This window comes from Phocoena phocoena, chromosome 2, assembly GCF_963924675.1.
Source record: "Phocoena phocoena chromosome 2, mPhoPho1.1, whole genome shotgun sequence".
Taxonomy (NCBI): domain Eukaryota; kingdom Metazoa; phylum Chordata; class Mammalia; order Artiodactyla; family Phocoenidae; genus Phocoena; species Phocoena phocoena.
The window spans coordinates 167691818-167704096 of NC_089220.1; the positions used below are offsets into that span (position 1 = coordinate 167691818).

Here is a 12279-nt window from a genome sequence, read left to right on the forward strand (position 1 = left end):
TTCTCTAGTTGCGGCGAGTGGCGACTACTCTTTGTTGCGATGCGCGGGCTTCTCACTGCGGTGGCTTCTCTTGTTGTGGAGCACAGGCTCTAGGCGCGTGAGCTTCAGTAGTTGTGGCACACAGGCTCGGTAGTTGTGGCGCATGGGCTTAGTTGCTCCGCGGCATGTGGCATCTTCCCGGACCAGGTCTTGAACCCGTGTCCCCTGCATTGGCAGGCGGATTCTCAACCACTGCACCACTAGGGAAACCCTAACCAGTTATTTTTAACAACTGTATTAGTCTTTTGGGCTGCCATAACAAAAATACCACAGGCTGAGTGTCTTAAACAGTGGAAATGTATTTCCTCACAGTTCTGGAGGCTAGAAGGCCAAGATCAAGGTGCCAACACATCTGGTGAGGTCTATTTCCTGTCTTGCAGATAGCTGCCTCCTCCCAGTGCCTTCATATGGCCTTTTCTCTGTGTACGTATGGGGGAGAGAAAGAGATCTCTGGTGTATCTTCCTCTTCTTATAAGAACACTAGTCCTGTGGGATTAGAGCCTCACGCTTACAGTAAACTTCATTTAACCTTCATTACCTCCTTAAAGACCTTGTTTCCAAAATACAGTCACATTGGGGATTAGATTTTCAACATATTAATTTTGGAGGGACAAAATTCAGTCCATAACAACAGCCACATTGGACCATCCTACAAAAATCTTTGGGTTGCATTGATCTATAAAAATCTTAAAATTATTTAGAAGTGCCAGAAACACAAACACCCACAGTGTATTTAGACCACACTACTACTGAGACTAAATCTATAAAAGCCTTTTCACTGCAGGTGAACCAATTATCATAGAAATGAGAATACCTTGGTGGCCCCAACCCTCCAAATAGAGAAGGGAGACCCACAAAATTTCCAACATGATATAATAAATGGGAGGAATCAAACCTCTTTGATTATTTCAACCCAAATACAATCATTATGACACAAATTTTTCTCTGAAAAGATACAGTGTAAGCCTGGGGAGGTTCACTTTTCCAGCCAAGTTGTAAGGGACTACCTTTGTGAATCTTTGTGTACCTGTCACTTAGCGCTGAGTAAAGCTCTCAGTAAATACCTATTGGTAATGATAACGATGCTGCTGGTGAGGATGAGGGTGATGACACTGACTGTGACAATGATGATAACATGCTTTATCAACAGGTCATCTATAATGCAAGTGGGTTCTTAGCTAAAAATAGAGACACCCTTCCAACTGATATTGTGCTACTTTTGAGGTCATCAGAAGACAGTGTAATTCGGCAGCTAGTCAGCCACCCTCTAACAAAAACAGGTAAGCCGAGGCAATTTCCTTCCATTTTTTTGGTGTGTGAGTTGGTTTTATTTTTACAAAGAAGCTAGGTTTCCATTAAAGAAAAGTTTTGAATTACTCACCAGAAAATACGGTGGTGTCCTAGCTGCTCACTAAAAGAGTACCATCACCTTCAGAGAGTTCAGAATTACCTGCTGTGTCAGGAGTGGGCAACATTGGATGAGTCTTTGAGATTCTATAGGTTTAGTGAGTTCTGCCTAATTGATTAAAAAGTTGTGTGCCTTTTTCCAACCAACCATATAATCCTTGCATTTGCTTTTAAGTAGAAAAAAAATGTAGTTTGGTCTTTTTCTTTATTGGAGTTCAGAATTGTTCTCTGCACTTCATTTTTTATAGTTTGTTGAGGTATAACTGACACACAATAAAGAGCATATATTTAGACAGTAAAATATGATGAGTTCTTGACATACATAGATGAATTTTCTGCATCTACTGAAATTATCATTTGTTTTTGCTTTGTTTTTGCTTTATATCTGTAAATATGGTGAGTTACATGGATTGATTTCTGAACGTTTTACCAACTTTTATTCCTGAGAAAGTCTTTTTAAAAAATTTTTATTGAAATATAGTTTTTTTTATATTGGAGTATAGTTGATTAACAATGTTGTGTTGGTTTCAGGTGTACAGCAGAGTGGTTCAGGTATACATATACATGTATCTATTCTTTTTCTACTTCTTTTCCCATTTAGGTTGTTATAGTATATTGAGCAGAGTTCCTTGTGCTATACAGTAGGTCCTGGTTGGTTATCTATTTTAAATATAGCAATTTGTACATGTCAATCTGAATTAGCTTTAGAGTAGGTTGTGTCTTTTAGGAAAATTTTCTATTTAATCTATGCTGTCAAATTTATTGACATAAATTTGATAATATCTATTTAATCTATGCTGTCAAATTTATTGACATAAATTTGATAATAATCCTATTATCCTTTGAATGTCTGTAGATCTTGAGGTTGTATCAGCTCTCTTATTCCTGATATAGATAATGTATGTTCTCTCTCATTTTATTCTTGATAGATTTTCTAGACGTTTATCAATTTTATTGATATTCTCAAAGAACCAACTTTTAGTTTCATTGATTTTGTCTATTGAATTTTTAGTTTTAATTTTGTTGATTTTTTTTTTTTTTTTGCTTTTGTCTTTATTGTTTTCTTCTGTTTCTTTCAGGGTTTATTTTGCCTTCTGATTTCTGAGATGAAAACTTAAGTCATTGATTTAAGAAAATTTCTTCTTTTCTAATATAGGCATTTATAGGGGTTATTTATAAGTATTACATTTAATTTCTAAATATATTGGGATTTCCAGGTATCTCTTTGTCATGAACTACTAAGTTAATTTTGTATTGCTCAGAAAGCATACTTTGTATGATTTAATTCATTTAAATGTATTGAGACATGTTTTATGGCCCAGAATATGCTCTGTCTTGTTTTACGTTTCATTTGCACTTGAAAATCATGTGTATTCTGCTGTTGGTGGGTGGAGTATTCCATAAGTGGCAATTAGGTCAACTTGGTTGATAATATTGGTCAGATCTTCTGTATACTTACAAGTTTTCTCTCTCCTGGTTCTCTCAGTTACTGAGAAAGTGGTTTTGAAATATCTGACTGTAATTGTCAATTTATCTATTTTTTCTTTCATTTCTATCAGTTTTTGCTTTATGTACTTTAAGGTCTGTTATTGGATGCATAACATCTAGAATTGTTATATCTTCTTGATGAATAGTCCCCTTTATTATTACTAAGTAACTCTTTTATGTCTGGTAATATTCTTTGTTCTGAAATCTACTTTGCCTGATATTAATAGGAAGACTCCAACTTTCTTATGATTAGTAGTTAAATGGTGTATCTTTTTATGCTTTTAACTTCAACTTATTTTTGAGTTTATATTTAAAGTGGGTTTTTTGTAGACAGCATATAATTGGGCCTTGCTTTTTTAAATCCAACCTGATAATCTCTGCCTTTTAATTGAGGTGATCAAACAATTTACATTTAATGTGATTAGCGATATGGTTGGGCTTGACACTATCTTGCTGTTTGTTTCCTATTGGTTACATCTGTTCTCTCCAGGCTTCGTTGGGTTCCTCTCCCTGCATTGCAACATAAACCCTCTGGACAGAAAGCTGGAGTAATCATAGGGCTCACCTCATTTGTTTCCTCTCTCTCAGGGATCAGTGTCCTATACTGATGCAAAAATTGTTGCTTCATGCAAAAATTGTTGCTCCTAAACAAATACTACATGATTCCACTTACATGAGGTGCTGAGAGTAGTCAGAATCATAGAGACAGAAGGTAGGATGTTGGTTGTCAAGAGCTGGGATGGGGGGCATGGGGAGTTCGTATTTAATGGGTATAGAATTTCAGTTTTACAAGATGAAAAGGGTTATGGAGATGGATGGTGGTGATGGTTGAACAACATTATGAATGTATTTAATACCACTGAATTGTACACTTAGAAAGGTTAAGATGCTAAATTTTATGTTATGTCTATTTTACCACAGTAAAAAAATGGGAAAGAAAAAAAAAACCTGTTCCATACACTTCGTATTTCTTTTTAGTTGTTTTAGGTGAGAAGGTAATCCAGTTTGTGTTACTTTATCTTGTTCATAAAAAAAGGTCTTCAGTTTTGACTTTAACAATTGTCTACTGTAAATCAACTATACTCCCATAAAAGTTTTAAAAAAAGAAAGCCTTTGAATGTTAGAAACAATATAATTGTATTAAAGCTCCAACTTTGGAGCATTTAGCACAAACAGATTGATGCGGCTCTCCCTTGTCTCATATTAACTCTAAAAGATGATATATATTATAAATATTCTTAATAAAGTGAATTCACATAAAGATAGCCATCTCTTTTTGTATCTGCCAACAGCATCTACGCATCTAATTTCATGTTTTCACCCTTATAAAATATGCAGCCAGGTTCTGAATACTATGCCATGTCTCCTGACTTTCAGCAGAACAGTGTCTAGTCGGCCAGGGAGGAGAGCAGAACTCTATAGTCAAAGGTGTTTCAGTAACTCAACCTCAAAGCTATCAAAGGTGTTTGGGGTTTACATTCAGCTAGATGTGTACACATATAATAATAATAACAATGACAATAGATAACTTTATTTAGAAATTGCAACGTGCTAGTCACTGTACTAAGTACTTTCATTTACTTCTAAAAACAACACTCGGGCTTCCCTCGTGGCGCTGTGGTTAAGAATCCGCCTGCCAGTGCAGGGGACACGGGTTCGAGCCCTAGTCCGGGAAGATCCCACATGCTGCAGAGCAACTAAGCCCGTGCAACACAGCTACTGAGCCCGCGTGCCACAACTACTGAAGCCCACACGCCTAGAGCTTGTGCTCCGCAACAAGAGAAGCCCCCGCAATGAGAAGCCCACGCACCGCAACGAAGAGCAGCCCCTGCTCACCGTAACTAGGGAAAGCCCGCACACAGCAACAAAGACGCAACGCAGCCAAAAATAAATAAATTAAAAACAACACTCTGAGGAGGAACTGCTTTTTTTTTTTTTTTTTTGTGGTACGTGGGCCTCTCACTGTTGTGGCCTCTCCCGTTGCGGAGCACAGGCTCCGGACGCGCAGGCTCAGCGGCCATGGCTCACGGGCCCAGCCGCTCCGCGGCATGTGGGATCTTCCCGGACCGGGGCACGAACCCGTGTCCCCTGCATCGGCAGGCGGACTCTCAACCACTGCGCCACCAGGGAAGCCCGGAGGAACTGCTTTTACAGATGACACACTGAGACTGGGGAACGTTGAGCTGCTTTCTCAACATTACCCCGCTGAGAAGTCTTAGAATTAGGCTTGAAAGCTCAGGTTCATTGGTTCTACATTATGCTGTCTCCAAGATTCTAAAATAACCATTGCCCTTTGCATGCAAATATGAAATATAGTTCGGCCAGCGTTAGGGGGAAATACATCAGAATTGCTGGCAGCTCAAATCTCTAGTTTGTTTTATCACAGGTTCGTTCATCAGGTCAACGATAGATGCAAAGAGGATATATTTCTCTGAAATTAAGACCTACACTAATTTTAGTTCTTGCTGGTATGCATAAATGAGTTTTTGAAAGGCTCTCACTTTATTTTGTTGTTAAATAATTTTATGGTTAGTGTGTAAATTTTGTTAAAGGGAAATTAGTAATCTTTAAATTTCCTCTAGCTGCTTGATTTTCAGATAGACTTAAATTTTTACTTTATGTTTGGTTAATATTAAGTAATGATATTTATTAAGCAAAGGGTCTATCCTAATTCATGTGCTTCTAGCACTTTGTATGTTCATCATGCTTCCAAGAAATCTCCAAGTCTATGATCACTTTTTCACCCAATTAAATTATTTTTTAAAAACTTTCCCTGGTAATCCTAAAAAAAGAAAGAAAGAAAGAAAGAAAAAGAACAGTAGGCATACCTCCTGAAGCTGCCCCTCTGATGGTCATCAGTTACAGTCTCTGTCCACTCAGCTCTGTTCAGCAAGAGTCACATTTCAAGAGGCAACCATGCCGAATGCAGTTTCAGCCCCGCACAAAAGTCACACCCCCTGCCCAGCACTTTTCCTGGGGTGATGAGGGAAAGGAGAGCAGAGCAGGGCGCTGCCAGCCGCACCCCAGGTAGGGCTCCTTCCTGCACCCTCATCTCTGAGCCAGCCTTCTGCAGCCACAAAAAAAAAATGTGAGGAATTTGCCAAAATATGTAGCCTCATTGCCTGCAAGAATGAAAGAGAAACAATCTTCCTGAAGTGATATGGAATTCTGGAGATATTTTGAACATTCCTACTAGGATGATAAACTCTTGGCTCATGGGTTAGTTGGTGTATTGTGCTTGGTGGGAGGTGGGCAACGAATGAAAGAGAACTGACATTTCCAGGCACCACGGGCTAGACACACTGTCACCTGTCATCAAAATCCTGTGAGGTAGGCATAATTATCCACATTTTATGGACTCACACTGTGACTCAGAGACTAAGTAGATGATCCACAATTTAAACACTACGGCTGGTATGCAAACCCAGGTCTTCCTGGCTTCAGAGGACGTAATCTTTCTCACTACACTGTGATTTTCCACAGCCTTGGGTTGTGTACAATTATAGAGCCCTAGCACCAGGCATATATTTCTGAATGATAGGTTGAAAACGTCCTTTGCCCTCAACCACACTTGATTTGCTTATAACCACTTCATGTGAATTAATGATCCTTATGATTTTTAAGGCCCATTGTAAAGCTTACATTTGCATTAAAGAAAGTCTCAGATGCTATTTAGCACACACAGGCAAAGAAGCAAATTGCTCCCTTTATCCTAATCACCCCATATCTTGTAGCGATTAAATGGAAATCCAACACTTACCTCTCCTTTTTCTATTCCCTAAGCTGGAGTGTTTTTCTGAATTTAAAATTTGTTATACATTTTCAAGTAATATTATTTTATTTCTAAGTGTCTCAATAACTAGTTAACCAAGCACGTGAGTATGAATATTGCAGGGCCAGCAACGCTTATTTTAACATTGAAGTAAATGGAGGAAATCTTCTACCATTAAGGATTCCAAAAGGTGTATTAATTTTATCTACATTCCCATAGGTAATCTACCATATTCTAAAACTAAAAACATAATAAACTATCAAATGAGGACTTCAGAAAAATCAATCAACGTGACAAAGGTAAGGAAATGTATTTTTCATGGCAGTTGAGTCTAAGAATCTAACCTTTACAATGGAAGTATTTGTATGATAAGAGTAAACAGCCTTTCCCTTCGTTTTCTCCCTTTGATCTTTCTTTTCTACTTAAACAGATATTTATGTTATGTTCATATTACTGCTAGTCACTAAGATAATCATGCATTTCTGATATATTCCTAACTCTTCATTTATAGCTAGTTTTAATGTTACTCTAAGACCAACTAAAAATGTATTAGCTAAGGTCAGAGATACATTCCATGCAAAACTGATTAAAATCCCAATGAGACTGGCAAAACAATTACCTTAAAATTAAAATTCAACATTTTGTTATTTTATGTGTGTGAAGGCATAGACTAAGGAAAATTCCACGTGCTCCCTGTAGAGCATAAATTACAATAGGTGCTGAACTATCGCTGTCTTTCTGGGTCTTAGGGTGAAACTGGAGAAGCCACCCGTCACGCCAGAGAGACAACCAACATGAAAACACAAACGGTTGCATCATATTTTAGAGTAAGATATTAAATTATGTTGTGTGTGCTTAGGCATGTTATTTATTCTAAATGGGAGTTACAGATTAAAAGTAAGTAACAAATATCAGAGTGCTATTAGCAAAAGAGAATTTGTGTTGTATTTCATTTACTATCTGTTAGATACACGATATACTACAGTGCATTCTCAAAAACCTATGGGTTGGTTTACTTTGGTATTTTATTGATGAAATTATTGTATACTAGGTCAATCTTAATGGCGGTCTGTAGCTTGGTTACAATTTGTCCATAGAACCAAATACATTTTCACTAGAATAAAGCCTAAAAGGGTTTGAAATTCAATGGTAGGAAAACCATCAGCCCTCCTTCCCACCCCTGAATGATCTTAAGGTAGACAGATGGGACAAGGTTGAGCATCCACCTCCATTCCACATCTCCCTGTACCTAGACGAGCTGAACACCTCAAAAGAAAAACAGAACTGGTGTAGGCATGGGACAAAGAGAAGGGACACCAGGGAAATACCAGTAACATGCCAAGGAAGTGAGTCACTGTGTCCTTAGCATAGGACCAAGGTGACCTTTCTTCCTTGGACAAGATAGGAGAGAGATAGGAAAGAAAAGAAGCACTTCATTCTCTCTGTGCCCTGGAGAACAAACTCTAGATGACCCTGCCTTCATTATTGGTTCCAGTTCTTGTTTATCTCTCTGATAAAATCATACTAACAAGCCAATGAAAATGAATAAAATACCACCTAAAATTTAGAAATTTATTAATATCATGTAATGTGGGAGAAGGGGAGGAAATGGGGTTAAATTTACTACATGTTCAGTGAATAAATCCAGTTCCCTAACAGAGTCATGAAATACTTTTAAAAATAAGTGGGTAGCTTTATTAAATATTTCTCAAGTCCTAAGCTCGTAGCAGACAGTGTGTGCTTAACATCTTTGAGTAGCACGTAGTGCATTTATATGCTTAATATCTCATTTGTTGCTGGTACATCCACCTTACAGCAGGCTGCAGCACAGCTGAAGGACTGAAAGTATTTACAGCCAGATTATTTTCGTCTTTAAGTAAGTCATCCAAGACCATTATCATACCACTGTTGTTGACATCAAACAGTGTGTGTATGTTCCAGCCACGCATTCATAAAGTCGTTTTACACCTCGGGCTGCAGTGAAAAGGGATAGGAGGCAATTCCATATAGTATGTACCATATTTTAAGTTATGTTTCACTCTGCAGAGGAGGATGAACATGATATAATACTCTGCCTTGGTCCCTAAGGAGCACCAGTGCCTAAATTGTGGGAGCTCTTGCTCAGCACGCCAACAGACACGTCTATCACCTTTCTATCTCTAGTGTCTGGCAGACGTTTGCAATGATGACTCCCAGATAAATGTTATGAACAGGGCCCCAAAGTGGCAGACCCCAGCTGTTTGAAGAAGCTCACAGCTGAGTGTCGGTGCCCAAGACGAAGCTGTGCAAACCCAGTGCTTTGTCAGTTGCCCAATCCCAGGATTTGGTTTGCACTGGCTTTGTAACCCAGGCTTTGTGTTTCCATCAGTAAAGGAGATTCAGCCGTCAACAGCTGTCTATGTTCGTGCACTCGTTGCCTTGCCAACGATCGTAATCCCGGTCTTTGACGTACTGGTTGGTTGGGATTTCATTTTAGTTGAGCCATGATTATCCTACTGTGTTATACTTGGTTGTCCAGCAGTTGGCTGCTGTTTTAATACGGTGTTGCTGCAGAAGACGGTTTTCATATCTATGTGGTTAAAATATTTCTAAAATCAGAAGATTATCAAGCTAGAGCAGATTAGAATACTTAAGTGGATTTGCTTATTTTTATAACTGTGTCTTACATAGTAAAATGCATTAACTTCTCAGTCCTTATTTTAAACTAGGAGATGATACTGAGAGGGATTAAAGTGTTTACTTTCGTACTTTCTACAAAAAAAGAACTAGACAAGGAAAGTAATCGTATAACGAGGAAACCAGATTGTGTGCTAAATATTGTAATTTGGCCAGTTTCCCTGAGAGGATATAATTACTTCCAAACAAGCTATATCAAAAATAATTTCGTCTATTAATTAAAGTTGCCTTAAGAATTCACAGGCAAGGGCTTCCCTGGTGGTGCAGTGGTTGAGAGTCCGCCTGCCAATGCAGGGGATGTGGGTTCGTGCCCCGGTCCGGGAAGATCCCGCATGCCGCAGAGCGGCTGGGCCTGTGAGCCATGGCCGCTGAGCCTGCGCGTCCGGAGCCTGTGCTCCGCAACGGGAGAGGCCGCCACAGTGAGAGGCCCGCGTACCGCAAAAAAAAGAATTCACAGGCAACCTTTTAATAGCTAAGTTCCTAGTTATTGCCTCTACATTTTTATGAGTAAATACGTATTTTTAAAAATATACTATCAAGAAAATATTTATTAACACATATATCCCTCATTGTGAATTACTGTGTAACTCTCAGTTTTCAGATTTTATTCTTATAATTAAAAGAAAGACCTGCGAGCTCATAAGTTTCTGAATGCTACGCTGGGAATTTTATTTTTGTTGCATATTATAGTATTCTCTGATGGATTTGTTATCTAAAATGGTGGTCGGCCAACCTCACTTTGTCCGCTGCATCAAACCAAACAATGAACGTCAGGCAAGAAAATACGACAAAGAGAAAGTCCTGCTCCAGCTTCGCTACACAGGCATTCTGGAAACAGCGAGAATTCGAAGGCAGGGATACTCACATCGGATACTTTTTGCCAACTTTATAAAGCGGTATGTGGCCTTCTTTTTAGTTTCCATGTACAGTAAAAATCCTTGAGAAGAATGATAGGAAACAGAAAGAGAATCACGCAGGGGTTCTAGAAAAGAGGCATTTTGTTCATGAAAATGATTGTGTGTCGAAAGAGCAGGTAACTCTTAACTGGGGCTGGAAATTTCTGTTGTCAGCTGAGAGACCCAGGTCAGAGACAGGATGACAGAGGGGCCTGAGATTCTGTTCTGGGGAGCCGGTTCTCATCTTAGCTGTGCCACTTGCTGGGTGACCATGGGCCGGTACCAGTGATCGCCAATGAGGGGAGGCTTTGACCCTCAAAAAACATGTTAATGTGTGGAGACATTTTCGGTTGTCACAACTGGTGGGAGGGCAGGGTGCTGATGGCATCTAGTGTGTGGAGACCAGAGATGCTGCTAAACATCCTAAAATGCACAGGACAACCTCCCCGCCCCCAACAATGAATTATCCAGCCTAAGATATTAACAGTGTCAAGGCTGAGAAACCCTGGCCTCCAGGAAACCTCATTTTCCTCATGACTGCCTGATAGAGTTGTTATGAGGATCGAGTGAGATAGTCTCTAAAGGGGATTTAGAAGACACACAGAAGCAATTAGGTTTTAGGAGTCCTTCTCAATGTTCGAGATTAATGTAAAATGAATTAAGTTATGTATTAAATGTATATGATCAAGTAACACACTAGTGGTGCTATAGAGGCTCAATATCTTATATATTTAATGGTTGAAATGCCCATGTTTCTGATACTTATCAATTCGATGATTTAGCCATTAAACTTGAAGTTTCAATTTTCAAAAGTGAAGTGTATTACAATTTTCAGGTAAAGCCTAGCATTTGAGGAAATCTCCATAGGTAACATTCTCTGCCTCTTTTAAAGAGTGTACAAAGTAATATTAAGAATAAAACAAAGTTTTGTGATTGCACAATGAACTGTGCAATCACAAAAAAACCACAAAACGTTGTCTTGTCTGTGTCAAACATTCTTTTACTTGGGGTAACCAAGACCCTCTCTAAATGAAATGAGAATTCTAATTCTTTTTGCAGATTTTCAGCAATTCATGGTAATTTTTGATTTTTTTTCTTTAGAGACCTAGGAAAGGAAAGAAAGGTATTCATTTGAACTGCCTTGATAGAAAGAAAACCCGACCACATTTTCATGACAGAGAGCAAAATTACATAAATATAGTGACTTTCATATTGGCAACTCTTCTATAGTAGTTTAAGACAGACTTAAAAACTTAAAGGTTTAGAGTTCAGAAGTGCAGCCAATGTTTAATTATTGACTTTACTTCTCACAGAGCAGACCCAATTTTATATTCAAAACTTAAGAAATAAACAATGATGGAATTTCTTATTGGCCAGTAGGTAAATTCTCCATTCTGTACATGAAAGCAGGTAACCCAAACATTCTTGAGTTTCAAATTTCAAATTAAAATTTGACCTTATTATTATACTTTTCATTTTTTAGGAGAAGAGTTCATCTTTAACTTGCTTAACTATCAATTACTATAGGTAACGTTAATATAGTCTTAATATAAGTACCCTTAAATTTCAGTGACTTTTTTTAATATACAAGGCACTGTGCTAAGTACTGTGGAAGACACTGAGTTTTAAAGCTTGCTTGATCTTCAAGAGTTAACAGTCCAGTTAGGATTCTCAGAGCTGCAGACATAGAGGTTAATGAACAATGCAGGGTAATAAATACCAAGATCGAAAGGGATGGTACATAGTGTAAGAGTTCAGGGAAGAGAAAGATGACCTCCAAGAAGGCTGATAAGAGAGAATATCAAGAAAGAGTGCTAAACAGGGATCTGATGGTGGGCATAGTTTATGGAGAAGACAGGAAGGGGCTTTCTTGGTGTACAGGTTGGTGTTCCAAAAACTAGAGGGACTTGGATTAGACTGGCTGAGCAGTATGTGTCACTGACGTGACAGACATTGTAAAGATGGGATCAGATGGGCAAACCGATCAGGTAAAGTTATGAA

At 38.5% G+C, this 12279-nt stretch overlaps 1 protein-coding gene across 1 annotated transcript in view; it reads left to right on the top strand.

The window, feature by feature from the left end:
• Positions 1-12279, top strand: part of MYO3A (myosin IIIA) — a 170787-nt gene that overhangs the window by 114376 nt on the left and 44132 nt on the right. The window contains exons 21-24 of the mRNA XM_065871798.1: positions 1190-1319; positions 6926-7005; positions 7456-7533; positions 10073-10278. Of these exons, the coding sequence (XP_065727870.1) occupies positions 1190-1319; positions 6926-7005; positions 7456-7533; positions 10073-10278 (494 nt within the window). The remainder of the gene's footprint in view (positions 1-1189; positions 1320-6925; positions 7006-7455; positions 7534-10072; positions 10279-12279) is intronic.